Source organism: Pyrgilauda ruficollis, unplaced genomic scaffold (genome assembly GCF_017590135.1).
Source record: "Pyrgilauda ruficollis isolate IOZ18807 unplaced genomic scaffold, ASM1759013v1 scaffold68, whole genome shotgun sequence".
Taxonomy (NCBI): Eukaryota; Metazoa; Chordata; class Aves; order Passeriformes; family Passeridae; genus Pyrgilauda; species Pyrgilauda ruficollis.
In genome coordinates this window covers 2039296-2058225 of record NW_024528599.1, presented here as the reverse complement: position 1 = coordinate 2058225, position 18930 = coordinate 2039296, and the positions used below count along the sequence as shown (strand labels likewise).

The 18930-nt window shown below is 37.1% G+C and overlaps 1 protein-coding gene across 1 annotated transcript; it reads left to right on the top strand.

Moving 5' to 3' along the window:
- Nucleotides 1-34: 34 nt before the first annotated feature.
- CUNH18orf63 (chromosome unknown C18orf63 homolog) lies at nucleotides 35-16181 on the top strand. Its single transcript, XM_041484855.1, has 14 exons — nucleotides 35-120; nucleotides 2210-2379; nucleotides 3034-3112; nucleotides 4612-4668; nucleotides 6006-6117; nucleotides 6673-6714; nucleotides 7722-7798; nucleotides 9189-9298; nucleotides 9944-10040; nucleotides 10135-10220; nucleotides 10789-10972; nucleotides 12391-13461; nucleotides 14466-14582; nucleotides 16122-16181. Exons 2-14 carry the CDS (start codon nucleotides 2246-2248, stop codon nucleotides 16179-16181), a joined length of 2226 nt encoding a protein of 741 aa, XP_041340789.1. The 5' UTR covers nucleotides 35-120; nucleotides 2210-2245.
- The last annotated feature ends 2749 nt before the right edge of the window (nucleotides 16182-18930 follow it).

Genomic DNA, 18930 nt, shown 5'->3' with positions numbered 1-18930 from the left:
GTGGCACTGCCCTGCTTTGCTGCCAGGCGGGCTGAGGGCACAGGGAGCAGTGCCTTCCCCGTCTCTCGGTGAGGCTCTGTCATCAATCCAGCATCCTGTTTCCCCGTGGTTTTGGCTGAGGTAAAATATGTTTCCTTTGCTCTGGTCTCAGATGCGTTCCATGGCTTTGTCTGTATTTCAGGCCAGTATGGGTCCCCACATCCCCACATCACATCCATGCACAACTTGGGTGCCTCAGCAGGGATTAGCCCCATGGACACACTCAGGCGTGATTATAGGCCGGATTTGTGGGGGTTTTTTTTGTAGCTTAAAACTTACCCAGTGTGACCTGTCACCCTTCCTGAGAGCTGGTGCTTGACTTCTGCACCCTGAGCCTGAGTGCAGGACAGCTTCCTACTTCATGGAATGTCACCACCATCTTCAGATCCTGCCTCAGCTTTTCAGTCAGCCTGACAGTAAGAGCAGCTGCTCTCCCTCAGATTGGTGTTGTTCCCAGCTTTAATGAGGAGGTTCTTCATTAGGACTTCCAGGTTGTTACTGAAAATTGCAAATACTTCTGCCGAGCTCTGGGATTTAGTTGCCTGTTCAGACAGAAAAGACAGGGATAGCCATTCCCTGAGTGATGTTCCCTTCAGCTTAGCAGGAGCTCAGGTTTCAGGTTCAGGTGCTGTGATTATTGGCACGTAAAAGTCCAATTTCTCCCACACACGTGAAATCCTCTTGTACAGAAGGTGTTGTGTTCATTTCCGATGATATATATCCAGTAGTTCTTTCTTAACTGGCAGTTCTGTGTTAACTGCTGCTTTTCTCTTTATCCTCTCCCCTGAAGGGAGAAGTGTTTTGCAAGCACTCTGTCCCATTAGCTTTTAAGATGTCTGAGAAGATTTAACTTAGGCTTAATACAGCAAACTGTTCCCACAGGGGAGTCATCCTCAAACAGCAAGCAGGGCACTGGAGCATTGCAGCACGTGTTTTACAACATCTCTGCCACAAAAACCCCCAATAAACTGAGTGAATGAAAAGCCTCGGACTCAGGCTTTCTTTTCTATGGTTATGAAAGGACAAGATTTTTTTCTCATTTTTTAAAAAAAATTGAGCTTTCCCTTGAGCTGTAGCTTTTGGAATTCTCTGATGAAGTGATAGCCTTGGCTGGCATTTAAAAAAACCCTGCTTTTCATGACTGCTGAAAAACATTGAAATGTGTTTTCCTCTAAGGGTAAGAAATAAGAAAGCATTATTTTCTTTTAAATGACAGTTTAAAACACTCGCCTTGTGATTTTTCTTGGATATGATGGAGGTTAATCTGTTTTAAGAGTTACACTGTAAAGAAGGCAGAGGAAAATCAGAACGGCAAAGTTATCAAAATATGCTTCCTGTTCATAATTGTTTTATCACAAATTACAAAATTGCTTTTCAGGTGAATACTTGGTGAGTTCATAAAATTTGGGGTCAAAATATTTATTGCTGTCCTCACTGTGCCAGTGAGACCATTTCCTAAAATTGTTTTAGGTTTTGGAAACAGGAGTTATATTTAACCTTTTAATATAAAAACCAGCTTTTTCTGGTGTGCAGTGTTCATTCCTGGCTTTCTAACTACCTGTCTTTCTTTGAAATACTTTGATTGAAAAAGGTGATACAGTTAAAGGGTGTATTTTTCTTCAAGTAATGAAATGTTAGATTTTTTTTGTCATTACACTGAGCCTGGCCTGTGCTGCAGGGCAAAAGAGCACACCACAGGCACTCAACAAGATGCGTAATATGAATTCATGTTATTCCCATTCACATGTAATTTGTTAGTACTGCATCAAAGAATCATATTTTTAGTTTGAAATTCTGTTCTTTGGGTTCTTTTCTGTGGTTTTTAGGAAGTTCCAAAAATGACAGAGTTCCATTGCATGCACTCAGTTAATATGGCAGGTATCCTACATGTATTCTGTATTCTTTTGTCTTTGTCTTTACTCTGAATATTTTGACTATTGCAAATAATTATTTTTTCAAGTTTAACACATTATATATACAAAAAAAAAAATATATATATATATATATATATATATATCTTCAGCTGTTTTAGGTGACCAAATTATGTTATATTTTCTCTATATTCTTAATCAAAAGATAATTGATTATTCATTTTACCCAATAACATATAACGTTCTGTAAACAAATACCTACCTGCCTTACAAAAATGAATTTTTTTTTTTACTTTAAGACCCAGGTGCTGCTTTGGGGCAGTCAACAGCATACCATGAATAGCACCAGACACCAGTCTCTGTTCTTTGTCAGTCTGCCTGAGCTGCAAAAACTCTGTGCTGCTACAGTAACGCTGAGTTCTCAGATACCAGAAACTGAGGCAAGGAGTACACAGATAAAGACTTGCAGGTAAAGAGTTTTGAGGGCTATTATTTCCAGAAGCTGCTAGTGGTTGTTATTCAAATATTTTATTAGCCATACTAGAATTAACTGTAATAAAATCAGCAAAATTCTTATCAGTGGCAAACAGTACAAAATTGTTTAAAATAACTTTTCTTTTTTTTTTTTTCCTTGGGCAGAGGACTTGCTTACTATTGGGGAACAAAACCAAAATTTTTATCATGTTCTAAATATCATAGGCTAAAACTAATGACTCCACATACTTCATATTAGTCAATTATTAAAATTAATCTGTGTTTACCTGCAAAGCTGGGATGCTTCATGTAGGTTGAGAATAAAAGGAAAGACTATTGAGAAAGCAGATGCAGGCTCCTTAGCATTCACCAAGCATTATGTTATTCCCTTTAAAAGAAAAGAGGAGAAATGAGAAATTCTGCCAAAAGGAACACTTTTGGAGAGCTCCATTTGTGTGCTAAAGGCCTGTAATCTTTGTCTCAGACCATTGTGGGTCATCTAGAGCAAGTAAGTTGGACTAATCCAATTTATTATATGAACCAGTGGAAACTGATTAAAAATTGAATATATTGTGTTTGCAAAAGGTAAGAAAAATAAATTTAAGGTGAAAAAATAACATTTTAAATTTCTTTCTCATCTTTTTCATAGGCAATTATTATTCCTGTATCAAGAGATCCTTTCTGCACCTGTTATGGGGACACTGGATCAAATTTCGGTTGTGATGGCGGTCAGTATCACTGTGTAAATAAGTATCGGTAGTTACAGCCTGCTGCAGATGTGCTGGGTGCACCTCACTCAAAAGGGAGAAGCAGCACTATGTTTTACTGAGGTAAAATAATAATTTGACAGAGTTTGATGGATCTGATGGAATTTAGCAAAGTTTTAACACTGTTCTGACAAGGTTCAGGAAGTTTGATGCCAAGGTTTGCCTTTATAATTACACATGGAAAAACCATGAAAAGGAAAACTGAGTTAGAATGACTCAGAGAGAGACCAGAGGTGCAAAGAGTAAATAGGGCCCTCCTGTGGAGACGTGAGGTTCAGAGTGGATCCCTTTTTGGAATTCCTTTTTGGAGCCTATGTGTGGCTGTATCCAATCTTTGTCTCAGACTTGGTCAACAATTCATGCCTAATGGAATTATCCCTGCAATGTTTATAGTATCTGAGCAGCTGCATGGATTAGTTATTCTTCATAGCATGAATTGAGCATGCTTTCAGTCACTTACTGTGGATCACAGGTAAAGGGTCTCTTGACCTTTTGTAAGGAAGATGCTCTTAACTTCCACTTACTGCACATCAAAGGTAAAGGGTCTCTTGACCTTTTGTAAGGAAGTTTCTCTTAATTTCCAGTATGAAATCTCTAAACTTCAGAGGAGTACCTGGTCAAAACAGAGTCACCTGCCATGCAGGCCAGCTGTCGTACAGTCTGGCATTCAGGGAGTGCTCAGATTGGGCCCATCCTGATTTTAATAATTAAAGGGGGAAGTAATTGGCTTCTAATCAATAGTATAGGCAAGATAGGTGTCTTTGATTTAGTGCTGATAGCTCTTTCTGTACTTTGGTTATCTTGTACTTTCGGGTTTTGAAAACATCTTTTGAAAAAGATCTTCAAGACACCTTCACTCTCTTATAGATGAGCCAGGGACTTTCCAGCTTGCAAGTTCATCCCAGGGATGTGAGGCTTGTTGCTTCTTGGTCAGTCTGGACCAAAGTATGGCTAGGGGTCAATTGTATTTGTCACACATGCATGTTATGTTTCTCTAAGTGTTTTGTTTGAGGATCAAGGATAAGTAAAAATATTTCATTTAAAGCAGACTTCTTTCTTTGTTCGTTAGTGGTGTAGGACAACTTAAGTCCTTTATTTTTTTGATGAAATGGCATTTTCAGATGGCGAACCAGAATGTGGAATGAAATGGACTCAATTGGTAAGGTATCACCCAATTCACACAGAGAGGAGCAGGTGCAGAGTTCTGCAGCTTTGTTTTGGGCAGTCTTTGGCTCACTTGTCTTGCTTGTGAATGTATCTTTAGCTAGAAATAAGACTATATGATGACAAATGCCTGAGCTAATTTTAGTTTTCTCCTTTAAAACATGGGATAAAGTGTTTGCTTAACACTTAAAACGCACACACTTGCATGATTTTAAAAGGCAAAGTAACTGTTGTACCAGAATTTAATTTATGCTTGATCCCAAACCTTTGATTTATTTTTTTATTGTTCCTTTTAGATACCATTTTACGAATCAGGAATATGTCAAGCCTATGTAGAGAGACACGGAGCTACTGTAAGTGCTGAAATATGACACAGTTCTCTAGGCTGTTACACTTGTCTGCAATTGCTCTTGCCAGAGATGAGTATTTTTCATAGGCCCTGCAGTTTGCACTACAGAAGCCGAGTTTCAGGGTTACAAATTCGCCCCCTAGACAAAATGTGTCCTGTGAATTGGGGCATGGTAAATAAACTTTGTCAGACTCAATAGCTTTTAGAAGTTTGTGAGCAATACCTCTAGATTTCTCTGCTGCAGTGGCATCCTGCTCCTGCTCAGAGGCATTGGGGACTGATCTCGAGACAACCTTTGGGCCACAGACAGACCTGCAGCTCTCCTGCTGGTGTCATGCCCTTCATCCAGTGGGAATATTCAGGCAGCTGAACTGTCTCCCCATTTACCTTTGGGTTTACCCAGCCTGCACAGGGCAGTCTCAGGGAAACAAAACAAAAGCATAAAGAAGAAATTGAGCCCCTGAGCTTAACAGCTAATATATTTTTAGACCATTATGTATATGATTTACAAACTTTAGTATGCAACATCTATGGGGTTTATGAATGTACGTGTGGATGCAATAAGATTGGTGAGTCAGGAGACTGATTGTAAGCAAAGCCAGTAGCTCTCATAATTCATTTGTACAGCCAGCTGGGTGTATCTTAATTTGTTCCAAGAAGTGCAAATGCATATGCAGATTAGTAAGACATACACTGTTCAAATATGCTTACCTTACAGAACTGCTTTATGTTGATAAGTGTAGGTGATCTGTCATTGTTAGGTTTCCCAACACCAAGCAGTTCCTTGCAGGATTCATTAGAAACATCCCTCTGGAGGTGTATTACTTAATTCTTTTTTAGCCTGCTGTAGTTAGTTTCTTGACTAATGCTGATGGTCAAGAGAAAGCTCTTCAGGACAGGCAGAGAAGTAGAGCTGTTGGGTGAGCAAAGCTGCATTTATCTACTGTGGCTGCCAGAAAATATCTCTGGTCTTGACTCTGACAACAGAGGTAATGTCAGCTTTAGATGTTGTGCCTGTTGCCTGGAGGGAGTTGCATATTAGTAAAGTACTCCAGAGGGTTCAATTATCTTTTCCCCAAGTCTGTTATCAGCCCTGTGAAAGCATTCTGGAGCTGTCATGCACCTCACGTTCATGGCGCGTGAAATCCAAATGCGTGAAATCAAATACTGTGCTAACTTCCTCTTGAAGCAAAGTTGAAAGATGAAAGCTAAACATCACATACTAAGATTTGGCTCCAAGTTGCAGTAGCAGTATATTTGCTTAAATTTTGACTGAGGTCTTTAAAAAAATCTGTTAAATTATTAAAAATGTATGTTTCTTTTTGTCACTGTTGTTATTAGCTGGAAGCACCGCAAACAGTTACTCCAGCCCTTCTCCAAACCTGTCTCTCCTACACGCTTACAGCCAGGCTTGCACCCAGATGGAACAAGGCTGGTCATCTCTTGGTGCAAGGTACTTGGCTCACTTGGGTCAGGGATCAAGCATTTAGTTTTCAGTTCTTTATTGTAGCATTTGTTTTCCATCATTTAAATTCCATAATTATTTCATTCATTATAATAAATTGTTTCATTCCTTTATCCTATTACTTTTTTTCTTTATTTGCACTTTTATTGTTTTGTTATCCAAGTTAAATGACTCAAGTTAATATTCTGAATGGACATGCCATTCTCCTTTTCATCTTCTTCCTTATCTTTGTAATAGATCAAATAATTATGTCAACTGAATGCAGCATACAAGATGAAACCAAATATTTTTGGAAGCAGAGGGTTAGGAGGAAAAAGTGATGTATAGATTGCTGCCCACTAATATACCTTTACATATTTCTCTTTCTTATAGATGTTACTGAATCAGTGAAAAGTTAATTAATATAAGGGATTTCATCTCCTTAAAGGGAACACACTTTCAGCATTTGTGATAGAAACAAAACTGTGTGATTTCTCCTTATTTTTCACTTAAAGACTTGAGACATGGTTTAGAAAATAATGTCTGTCTATTCTATTTATTAAGGGAAAGACTTTTTGTCTCATTCAGGAAGGCAAAATGCTGTTGGTAAGTACAATATTCTGTTAATGGTAAAATTGAGAGAGCAAGGTAAAGTTAAGCACTTTCATACTGGCACAATCTTGGTATTACCAGCACAGGGTCTTTGGTTTTCATTCTGAAATAACTTCTGTCAAAATACTCTTGGTGGCAGGTGATGTTCTGTCTGTAATAGTTGTCAGCTCAACTGAACCTTTGAAAAATTACTCACAAAGATAATTTTTGTACTATTAATCTACAGCCATGGACTGACATTTGCCATTTTGAAGTTATAATTATTGCAATTAAATGCACTTACCTTAAATTATGAGTCTTGCAAGTGATGTGAAAGTTGCATAATAATAGATAGGAAAATGAGCTATGGTGCCTGTCCAGTATGTACATTTTGCTGTTGACAAAAGTGAAGTCACAAAGCATGCTGGTTAGCTATTGCAAAAATTACAAAGTGGTACTTTTACTCCAGTATAAATGTAGTCTTTAACTCCAGTAAATGTAGTCTTTTACTCCAGTATATATGTAGTCTTTAACTACATTTGGCGCTATTGCAGCCTAAATTTGTAGCAGATACATGTTGAAGAACTCAGAACTGAGTGAAAGTTCTGGAGGTGTGTCCATAAATGCTTGCCTTGCTCATTTAGTCTTTTCTATTGACAGCTCCTGGATGGAAAATACTGTGCTGAATGACTCAGTGCAGCAAATGGTTATATGAACTACATTTGCTTTGTAAATGGGTGTTTGTTTGTCAAGAATATGAGGATCAAGCACACAGTTGCACAGCAAGACTTGAGTTTCTGAGTTACTGTATGACACTAATTCATTATTATTTTTATTTTTTGCAGTTAAAATGCACCTAATTTAATTTCTGTGCTGAGAAAGTCTAGCCTTTTGATTTTCAAACAGAGCGTTTTGACTAACAATTACCTTAAATAAACATTTGTGTTAGCTTTCTGCCTAAGAGATGAGCTGTAATTCAAAACAGGGCATTGTGGTTTGTTTTTTTTTTTTTCCCTATTTAGTTATAGACCTCAATGTGTCAGAGAGACAGCTTTGCATCAGTGTGGAGCCTTGCTCAATTCGGCTGCCACCCCCTGAGGTATAAGCCAGTTACATTTTCTATGACTGTTTGTTTTATTAATCTTAATCTTTTCTATTAGGTGACTCCCAGTTAGCATGATGGGGATAGAAGTGCTTATTTCTGATTGTATTGGGACATTAACCATATCCATTGACTATCTGCACAGGTTATAAAAGCATAACATCCATATTATATCTGTATTGGTGCATTCTTGCAAACATTGTAAAACTGAGATTCAAGGCTGAGAGAGCTTTCAAAAAGCTGACAGAATATAGCAGTGAAGTGTCTTTGTGGCTCTAAATTTCCTTCTAGCAGTGTTTTCTAGAAAGTTTTCAGTCACACTGTAGTACATGGACAGTTTTGAGTAACAACAGAGCAGCTGTTGTCAGTGCCATGTTCAAGGTCCCTTTATATGGTTATCATGGAATCTGCTTAATTTCTATGCAGCTTCCAAAATATTGGAGCAGCCAGGACTATGCTGCTTGTAAGCTTAATATATACATTGTTTAAGAAATCATGGTTGAGGTTGAAATCTTATTATCCTTTTTGACAGCCATGCCACCTGTGGTGAGTATATCCATACGTGCTGGGCATATTTGTCAGGCTTGCTGGTTTCTTCTAAAATAAATATTTCTGATCCAAGCTCTTTTTTTGTTGAAATAGAAGACTAGGATTTCTTCTGAGACATGCTTGGGACATCATAAATATTAAAGCTATCTATAAGAAGCCAGTTCCCAGTCATATAGACCAGTGATGGAAAAGATCATGATGTGGCTTTATTACCGGTTTGATCCTTTCAATACTCTTCTAAAATAGAAATGGCCAGATTTTCTTCTCAGTGAATAAATGCAAAACTTCACAGATTATAGAAAGATAAAATGCTTCTCAAATCTCTGTCTTTGATTGTTCCTTACAGTCAAATTCTGACATTGTGAAAAAGTGTGGTGTTTTTTGACATCTCAGAGGATGAAACTGCATGTCCCATTAATTCTGTTCCTTGGATACTTGCACATGTTTAGGGAAAGTGACACGCACAGTTAGTAGAATAGTACAAGCATAGGTATCTGATTTGAACTTTTTAAAAATGTGCATTGAAGTGAGATAGCTCTCAGTTTGAGAAATTCCTCCTATACTCTTATTAAACCATTTCAAATAAAGTTTAATCTCACTGATTTCAATAAACTTTAAACCTTGTACTTGCATGGCTTGTGGAAATGTAGGCTCTAATATAAGATAGTGTGAAATTTGATGATAGGAATATCTTCTGAAATAATCAATCCGTGAGAGCTGATGAAAGAATAATAATATATCAAGTTTCATTGTATCATGATACACAATTATTTTAGAAAATTTTAAATTTGTACTGCTGTAGAATTATTTGCAAATAAAATTTCTTTTCTGTTTTAAGCTGGCAGATTTTGATATTTCAGCAAACACCGTAAAGCTGTTTGACAGCAATGAAAACACAGTTATTCAGCAACATTCCATATTAAGTAACTGGTGTTATGTTTTGCCAAGGTAGGAATCTGTTCACATTTCAACAGAAGTAAACATTTCTCAGAATGTTTGCCCTACAAATTGTGAATTTGGTGCTAGTGATAAGAACAATTTTGTTTTACAGTCTGTTTTAAATTCAAAAATTTGTTGTTTTTGTTATCTGATTGTTAAGGAAAATGAAAAAATCAACAAATCATAAGTTACAAAGTTAAATACTATTTTAATTTTACTAATCTTTATGCTACTTTTATAGTAAGCAAGAGCATAAATTTTTCTTAAATACAATTTTAGCAGAAAGTCAATTTAAAGAAAAAAATATTTCCACCTTTGCCTTGAACCACCTCCATTTTTACCTAAGATTTTTCATCATTAAATAAAAGAGAAGTAATGGTGATATTTGCTTTTGTTTTGCATTCACTGCTAGTGAGTGTTGAAGAGAAATGTCACTTGTAGTTGTCACTTTATTCTTTACCATACTTCAGAAAATATTGCTATTGCTATGTCATAAACTTATGAGCTAAAGGTATTAGTCCTCAAAACATAAATATACTCTCTAAATACTTTGAATGCCAACAATAAGAATTTTTTTTCCCCCAAAAGACCAGTATATTTTCAACTGGATTTTATGACACCCTTTCTAAGAATCCCTTCTTTACCTGTGCACAGCATGAAGATGGGTCAGATCATAAACATCAGCCACATAATTCCTCCAGAATCTCCTTTCCATTCATATAAAGATTTTCAAATGCACTGGAAGAGTCTGGTAAGAAACACATACACTGCTTTCATTTTTCCCTCCCTTTTTTTGCCTGTTGAGTTTGTCCTTGTAATACCTGTTTTTATTTGGTTTATCTAAGTATGGATATATTCTTCCTGAGGATCTTGAAGAGACAAAAATATACTTGAGTGTTTACTTCAAACCAATAGGGGAAAGGTTCTTCACGTATCCTTTCAGAATATATTTGTTATGTTTCCTCTCACACTTCTAGCAAAGCTCTGCTTTACATTTTTCAGTGTGCACATTTCCTTCTCTCATAATTTCATAGTAGTCAGTAGAGAAGTGTTTTATTAGACAAATTAAAACAAAATGTTTAGTCAAGTCTCTGTCCCAGTATTGAATAATAGGAAGTCAAGTAGAACAATTTGCTTCATGGCTTCCATAAATGTGATAATGCCACTTTAAATGTGATGTAAAAGGAAGTGGTGTAAAAGAAAGTAAAATTGTGCAAAAATGTGACCAACAAAAATTGCTTTTAGAGAGAATTTTCCTGCCAGGAAACACTAAACTAAGGTTAGTTATATTGAGTAATCTTTGCTCTTATAGATTAGTGTGGTATTAATTGTGCTGAAGTCCTGTAACTTTATAAACTTCAGGCCCATAAGGAATTAAGTGCTTTTGTTCACCATTTAATAAACCATTTAGACAAACTAATGTTTTCTTCTTAAAAAAAATTATTAATAATTATAGAAATGTAAAGACACTTGTTATGTATCCCTGAACACTTACTCAGGTACCCTTTAAGTTGCATCCGAAGTCAGCCAGTGCAGTATTTCCCCAGAACAGATGCAGAAAGTGTAGTGAACACTTTTCTTGCTGACATGAAGAGCAATTTTTCACAGCTGTGTGGATTTCCAGTAAAGATGACAAGTAAAGCACTTTATGCTACAAAGGAACTCTCCAGGGCTTCAGTGCATGTAAGGCTTTCTTTTTGAAGGTATTAGTGGCAGATACTTTTTCATTGTAGGAAGTGGTCTTTATCATATTCAGAGCACAGTAGGAGCATATAACTATGCTTTTCACAACAAACTATCAGTCCTGTAACTATTAATTATCATGTAAGTAAAAGCTCCAGTATTTACCATTGTAAAGTTGTTACTAACATTACAAATACATTTAAAAACAGACTTGGTGTTAATTAGTTGCTATCAGTATTTGCAGTTCTGTAGATATTTTTTTTTTTTTTTTTTACGTTTGGATATCCAGAACTTTCTCAAATCTCTTCCATAATAATAAAAATATAATAAAACAATAATAACAGTAACATTATTACTATTGTTACTGTTACACAGGCATGTAATGACAGGACAAGGAAGAATGACTTTAAACTGACGGAGGGTAGATTTGGATTAGATATTAGGAAGAAATTCTTGTGGTGAGTGTAGTGAGGCACTGGAACAGGTTGCCCAAATATGTAGATTCTCCATCTCTGGTAGTGTTCGAGGCCAGGCTTTATGGGGCTCTGAGCAGCCTGGTCGGGTGAAAGTTGTCTGTGCCCATGGCAGTAGCGCTGGAACTAGATGATCTGTCAGGTCCCTTCCAACCCAAACCATTCATGATTCTATTACTATTATTACTAGCAGCAGTATTAATATCATAATTTATTTAAAAATAAAAAGAGGACTGTGTGGATATAAGCATTTTAAAACACTCAAGCTGTAAGATTTACTCCATGTCTGGTGATGGAAAGGAAGCAAGTAATCAAAACTCCTGCAATTTGAGGTTGTGACGAAGGCCAAGGCTCAAATGTCTTTGGTAGCAGTGTGTGAAAGAAGAAATGAAGTAATTAATTCTGAACAAATAATAGTGACAAAAGTTGCAGAGGTTCTAAAATACTATAATCCTCTTTCAGAAAGCAGTTTCTGTTTATGTCTCTCCAGTGATCAAAGCTAGAATGGGTCCTCTGTGTCATCTGCAGTTTTTATAGACATCCAAACTGTCTTTTGCTCAGAATACAGATGCTCTTAGAAGTCTTAAGAGATGAGGAGCCCTGTCAGTCAAAGCCTCTGCAGAACCCCTCAAAAGGGGGTTCATTATCCAGCTGGAAAGCACTAAACCAAGATAATTACTGTAATTTAAGTCTTTCCTTCTGAGAAATAGGATGTTCTTGCATAGTTTGTAAACAAAGAACTCGGGGAGGATTAAAAAACCCCCTTAATTTATAGTGGCAACCAAATATTGTTTTACAATATAGTCATTCTAATCCAAAACACAAAATTGTATTCTTATTTATTGTGGTGTGCATTAAGCTGATACCATATAGCGAGGCATTAGGTGGCACTATCAGATCGTTAAATCCAGTTTATTCAATTTAGCAGCTCTTGATATGTTGCAGGAAATAAAACCTACGCATCCGAAGTTGGACGGTGAGATGGTTTGTGTAGTATCTCTATCGCAGGCTCCTCCAAGAAAACCTACTTTGCCTGGAATTCTTTCACCGTGCAGTACGGAAAACAGCCACTGGATGGAGCGTTTGATCAAAGAGCCAGGAACAAGCAATTTTTCGAGTTGCAGTAAGAGTCCAGGAGGGGTTAGCATTGAAGCAACAGAGAAATCAGTGAGCAATAAGCAAATACCAAGCGTACCAGAGTTACCAGCTGCAAAATTTTTAGGAACACCTGTAAACTCAGCCCTTGAATCCACTCTCCCAAAAGTCAGCAAAATTATACCAATTTTCAAAGGAAAGTTGATGCAAATGAATGGAAAGATCACAAATCAAACAGATAGGAAGAGAAAGGAAAATGCTGAAAGGCATTCACCAATAAAAAATGTGGGTGTTTTGTCTTCTATGCTGTCTGTGCACAAATCCAGCATAACTCAGGTTTTCAAACACGTTCAAAATATGCCAGTCAAAACTCCTACTGACAGCAGTGTGCTTCAGGTAAAGAGCATGAAAACACACACAAAACATGGTACACCCATATTCCGATGGAAAACCCAGTCTAGTGGACAAATTACTAACTCTGATTTTTCTGAAAACTCAGCTTCAGGTGGCAGTCCAAGTGAAGTCAATCACAAAAAGGCAAATTCTCCATTCTTTCTTAAGAATGTTGGGCCAGTGCTTCAGAAATCAAACACCAGTCCATGTCTGAACACACATGAATCTTCTACTTCCAATGCAAGAAGGGGGAAAAAGTTTACAAGTCAAAATACTACTCAATTTCTTGAGAAACAACACCAGTCAATGGAAGTACAGATTTGTAAATTAGACAGTGAAATGACAAATTCCAGTTTGTCACTGCAACAAACAAAGAGATCAAATAGAGGAGCTGGGTTAAATATTCATGAATCTGTCTTCAAAGATACAGTGTGCATGGCCAAAAGTGAAGACAACAAAGCAGCATGCCACTCTAAGGACTGCACTGCTGAGACAACCAGTCATCATTCCAAACCTAACTTTGAACAGGTAAAGGGCTCATTCTCACTGCTTCTCACAAATTCAAAAACAACATTAAGCAATAAAGAGCATGACTTCCATCATGTTCTGCCATCATTCTCAATATAGTTTTCTAAAATTCTACCATATAACTTAATGTTGTCACCCACTGCTGCTTTTTTTTTTTTTTTTTTTTTTTTCTTTCTTTTCTGGAAGGGAAGATGATTTACTGTGCTTTGTGAAATAAACCACTTCTTTAATCTGAGACTTTTGTGGTGGGGTAATTAGCTTTCCTTTGTTTTAGGCAGTTTATCCAGGTCTGTGTGAGGTTAACATGGTGGCATTTTTTTTGGTGTTCAGTCTTTCTCCATATAAAACCATATTAATGGAATAATTCCTTCCTTCTGAAAGGAATCCAAAACCTCATAAATTGTGTAGTGCTAACAGCAGTTGTGTGTAAGGCATTGTGCTGTTAAACAAACAAGGTTTTGCAAATACAAGTTTAATTACAATTTCACAAAAAGCACAAGTTGCAACAGCAAAAATCCTACTGGACATGAGGAAAAAATCCTCTGTGAGAACAACTAGTCAGCTACTAGAACAAGTTGCAGAAGGAGGTTTTTGGGTTTGTTAGCCTTCCATATTCTCAGAACTTGACTGAATGGGACCCAAAGCAGGGTGATCTATCTTTGAAGTTAGCTCTACTTTGGGTAAAAGTTATGATTAGGTGACAGCTAGAAGTACTTTTCCTCCTATTTTTTTTTGTGCTCCTCTCTGCATTTCAATTAAATAAATAGTTGAGCTGATTTCAGTGCAATTTTTGTGAGGATGATATTCCATGTATTGGGTACATGGACGAAATGTCTTGGGCTTATCATGTTTTTCATCTCTACAACGTAATTTGGTAGGTCATATCAGCTTTGTGTGATGAGGGCACCTTTTGAAAAAGCAGGTAATTTTAAAAGTTAGAGATCTTGTTCAAAATGCTGTGGGGTGGTTTTTTTTAATGAAGGTATAAACTTCTGTACTTTAAGATGATTACAGGGAACAAGTATCTGACATGTGAAACACTGACCTCAAAACTGACTTTGCCAGTCAAGGAGAGCAACATGGAAGCATCTGTAAAGAAAACTTGTGCCAGAAGAAGACAGGTAAACTCTCCCCAACACATATACTCCTTAATCTAGTCCAGAAGGACGTGAATTAGGAGACAAAAAAGATATTTAAAAATCTGTAGTATGTTCCAATTAAAATGGGCAGGCTAAGAAATCTTACTGACCTCTCTGGATAAAAATTACCTTAACCAGGATAAAAGTAACAGTAACCATGGCGTATGATACTGTCACTTGAAGAGTTCATTTTAAATGTTTGTCTCCAGCAAAAGATGCTACTGAAATGTTTAATGATGTTACTGTTTCTGAAGCAGATTTTCTGATTCTGCAGAAAAGTTCTATCCTGCCCAGTGTAACTCTGGGCATTCTCAGTGGCTCTGTGAGTTTTTCATCTCAAGGACTTGAATTTAGCAACATTCTGTAGAAATGACTTTTTGTTTTGTTATGCTTTTAAAGCCAAGTACGAGGCAGTTCTGGACGTTTTAACTGTAATTAAAGGAACACAGTGTGTGCAGATCAGCAAAGGCCAGTGCAGCAGCCCCAGGGGCCTGCTGCAGGAACACACTCACACCCCAGAGCTCGAGCTGCAGCACGGAAGAGAGCAGTCTGTGTGGGAAGCGCCAGCCCAGCTGCTCTGAGCTGGCCCCATCCAACTGCAGCTGGGAAAGGCTCTTCCACAGGGCCACAACCCAATCAGAGGTTACAGGCCCAGCACTGCAGTAGAGTCACTCTCACAAAGAGAAGAAAACCAGCAACTAAAATTAGCTGTTTATAGGAATAACAACCCCAGGGGTCTGGGTGTTGAGGGGAGACTTCCACGGCAATACGAATTAATGAAGTCCTCTGCCTGCTGCTGGGAATGACTCAGACACACCAGGGCTTGTGAGCATGGAGAGTTTGTAGCCAGCCTGGCAGCACTGTTGGAATGGGGAAGGGGCACTGCCCTGGCCTAGTCAGGAGTCACAAGTGCCCCAATGCATTCCTCACTTTCCAGGCAGGCTCTGAGTAGCACAGGTACCTGCATGAGCCCTCCAAGCTATTTTTGGGAAGTGTAAGGACACAGCAAGTTCTCACTGCCACATTGCCACTGCAGTGCTGCCACTGCTGGACTCAAGAGAGGTGGATGCACAGCTCTCAGGGAGTTTCATTGGTGTGTCAGGAATAGGAAAGAGACTTGTCTGTTAATTGGGATTGGAATGGATTCTCTGATGCTCATTAGGCTGATCCCTCCTGTCCCCAGATTAAAATATGATGGTACTAATTGGAGACACTACTAAACACATCTCTGAAGAATAAGCCTTGGTCATTACTGATCATCAGAAATGATAGCTGGTTTTGAAAGTCATGGTTACCAGCATGTAAAGGGTATTTTCAAAGTAGCCATGGTCCTAATTATTTAGCCACTTTACTTATAAGCATACTTTAAATTATTTATATTGGAAAACAGAAACTGTTATTAACTATTCAACTAAGCATTTCACTCAGAAACATTTTTTGTAGTTGAACATTTAGCTTATAATTGCTGCTTCATTTGCTTTATTGGCTTTTGCCCTTTTCTGTTTGTCTTCTTTTTATAAGCAGAAAGAAGAAGGTTATTCAAAGTTAAAGAGAGCCAAAAGAAGTAAAACTTCTACTTAAGGTGTTCTGGAGCATTGAAATAAAACTCTGGGTACGTTTATTGGAAATTTAAAATATTTTCTTTTTATTAAAATAATATCACATGTCTGTAATAGTTCCTGCACTTTTGGATCATGATGATGATATCAGCTGTCTACAAAAGAATCACTTTACTGTAGAAATGGCTTCTAGAGCAAACTGATGAGGTAACTGAGGTAACTAAATTGCAAAGGACACTAGCAAATAAAGCATTGTGCTTTTTTTTGTGAAACAAGCAATGTTAAAAAAAAGGCATTTTGTACTTACTAGAACTTAGAGTTTGACATAAATTTGTACTTTGAGTGGCTCATTTTTCTCTCAGTCTAAAATAAGCCTGGTTTGTGGGCTTCAAATTTTCCCTTGAATCTGAGCTGAAGTTCAAACCAAAAACCATTAAAGTGGAGCTGTGTATATTATTTGATATCATTACAAGAAATGTGGCTAAATGCTCTTGTGTTGCCAAGATCTAACCACAGGACAAAATTGTCTGTCATAAAAACTGAATAAATTTAGTTTTGTAACGAGATATTTCAACCCACGTTGTGGGTGGTTGTCAGTAATACTCTTGCTGGATAAATCAAGCTTGTCCTTTGAATGTTCCTTTGAATACCAAGAATATAGCATCAGGACATAGTATGAGGAGCTCACCAGCTTTAAGGACCAAATGCCTATCACAAATTATCAGTAGTAAAACATGCAGGAAAGAGTAGCCTATACGTTAACTGTTTCAGAGATAAATGGAAGTATATTTATTCGGATTAAAATATTGATGGAAGCAAGATGGTCACACAGACATAGCAGCACAAAAAAAAATGTATATTATACAAAGCAAATAGAAAGACAGAGCAATAAAGATGCAAAATATAAACTGTACATCTTTTAACCTGACTTTTAGCTTCATCGGAAGTGATAACAAATAGCCAAATATGCATTTTGTCTCAGAGATGCACTTCATGTCCTTCCTTTCCTTATTGGGATACATTTCCTCAAGTGAACAAATATATCAGTTGCCTGCTTTTCCTAAAGAAAGTCTCTGGTATGGATGGCACCTTTACATCTCTGGCCTTCACACTTTGGTGTTCAGCCTATTCTGTCCCTGGGTTTAGCATTTCATCTCTCCTGCTTCAAGCCAGGCAGTTCAGGCATGACCCTTCTTCAGAGGTGATCTGTTCTAGTGATCAGCACAGATATCCACAGGTCCAAAGTCTGTGGCTTTCACTGTGGACTGATGAGCAGAAGTGGTGTCTCTGTGAATGGTCATAATTTTACTTTTTTTTAACTCTGTTTTTTTTTTTTTTTTTCTTATTTATGAGTTAAATGCCACAGCGTCAAGTGGATCATGGTAGATAATGTTTAAACCCCTGAGAGAAAACAGTGTTTTCCATACAGTGTTTAAAATATGATTTCCAAGAATCCCACCGGTAAGGGGTCTTCATTGGTGTTGATGATTTAAAAACAAAACTAGAGCTAAAACAACTTCTGCTGTTGGACTCTTGCCTACAGTTTTGATTCTGAAAAGCTGGGCTCCAAATTCCTTTATTATGTATTACTACACATGCATTCAGAGTGCATGTTTTCATTTGAACACTTGGGAATAACTTGTGAGTTTTCAAATTTACTGCATGGCAAGATTTATGTGTGAGAAGTCCTTACACTGGAATTCAGTGATGTAGTCAGCAGAAAGGACTTTGTTCTATAATTAATGACAAAAAAAGCATTTTTTACAATTATCTTGCAAAAAGGGTTAGTTTTTATGACTTATGTGCCAAGTTGCACAGCCTCTTGACTTGTCCAGGAAATCACAGCATAATTCTAATTTTTTTCTTTGTTTTGTTGGAGTGTGTTAATAAAGCAATGTGAGAGAAATATTTAACATTTTAAGAAGCTGATTCTAATACTAAGAGTCTCCATGCTTAGTTCTTTATTAATGGAAGTCACCCTATCATTTTCAAGGTCAAAAACTACTGTGAAAGGGAAATTTGTTTTCTAAGACAAATCAGAAGTGCGGAGCTTCCAAAGGACAGCACATACTACTACAGAAAGGTGTTTTAAAATAAGCTTTTGCAGCATTGCAATTGTTGGTGGAAGAACAGACGTATTAAAAATGTCAACTCTGAAGCTTCCAAGCTTTTTCCACTGATCTGCAAAACTCTTCCTGTTGTTCTGCTCTGGTGTTGCAGTGAGATACTACTGACTTTTGGTTTCAGTTGCCAAATTTCATTTAGCAAATGAGAAGATAAAAATTCATCACAGACAATAATAATAGCAGGATTTCACCTGAAAGTATTTGCTTCTATTACTGTCAGAATATTGTGTGAATATAAGAGTAAGGTACAAAGTACACACGATTGGAATGATATTAAAAAATTCTCAGCAGTTTTGGGCTGAGATCTATTGGACTATTTCTTCTAAAAGATGCATCCCTCAAGCCAACATTTAGGAATTTATCTTATAATTTGAAGGCTATTTTGCAGGAATTTCCACACAGCTGTCTTTTAAATGCTTTCTTCGTGTGAAATTGTAAGCTAAAATAGTATCTTTCCTATGTAGTGAAAATATTTGGTTTCCTTAAAAAAAAGATTCTGCAAATGTTCAGTCTTTCAATGAAAAATCAGTTTCTGTTATGATGTGGGGAAATAACCTAATCAAATCTAGTAAGAGAAATAACCTTTGGACTGTGTACATCAGTAGGTTGTTGGTACCTCAGTATAAAAAAAAAGGTGCTATTGTA

Coding starts and splice junctions, on each gene's coding strand:
- CUNH18orf63 (XM_041484855.1), top strand. CDS start 2,246: ATGAATAGCACCAGACACCAGTCTCTGTTCTTTGTCAGTCTGCCTGAG. Junction 4,669..6,005: donor TAGAGAGACACGGAGCTACT/GTAAGTGCTGAA, acceptor TGTTGTTATTAG/CTGGAAGCACCGCAAACAGT. Junction 9,299..9,943: donor TGGTGTTATGTTTTGCCAAG/GTAGGAATCTGT, acceptor ACCTGTGCACAG/CATGAAGATGGGTCAGATCA.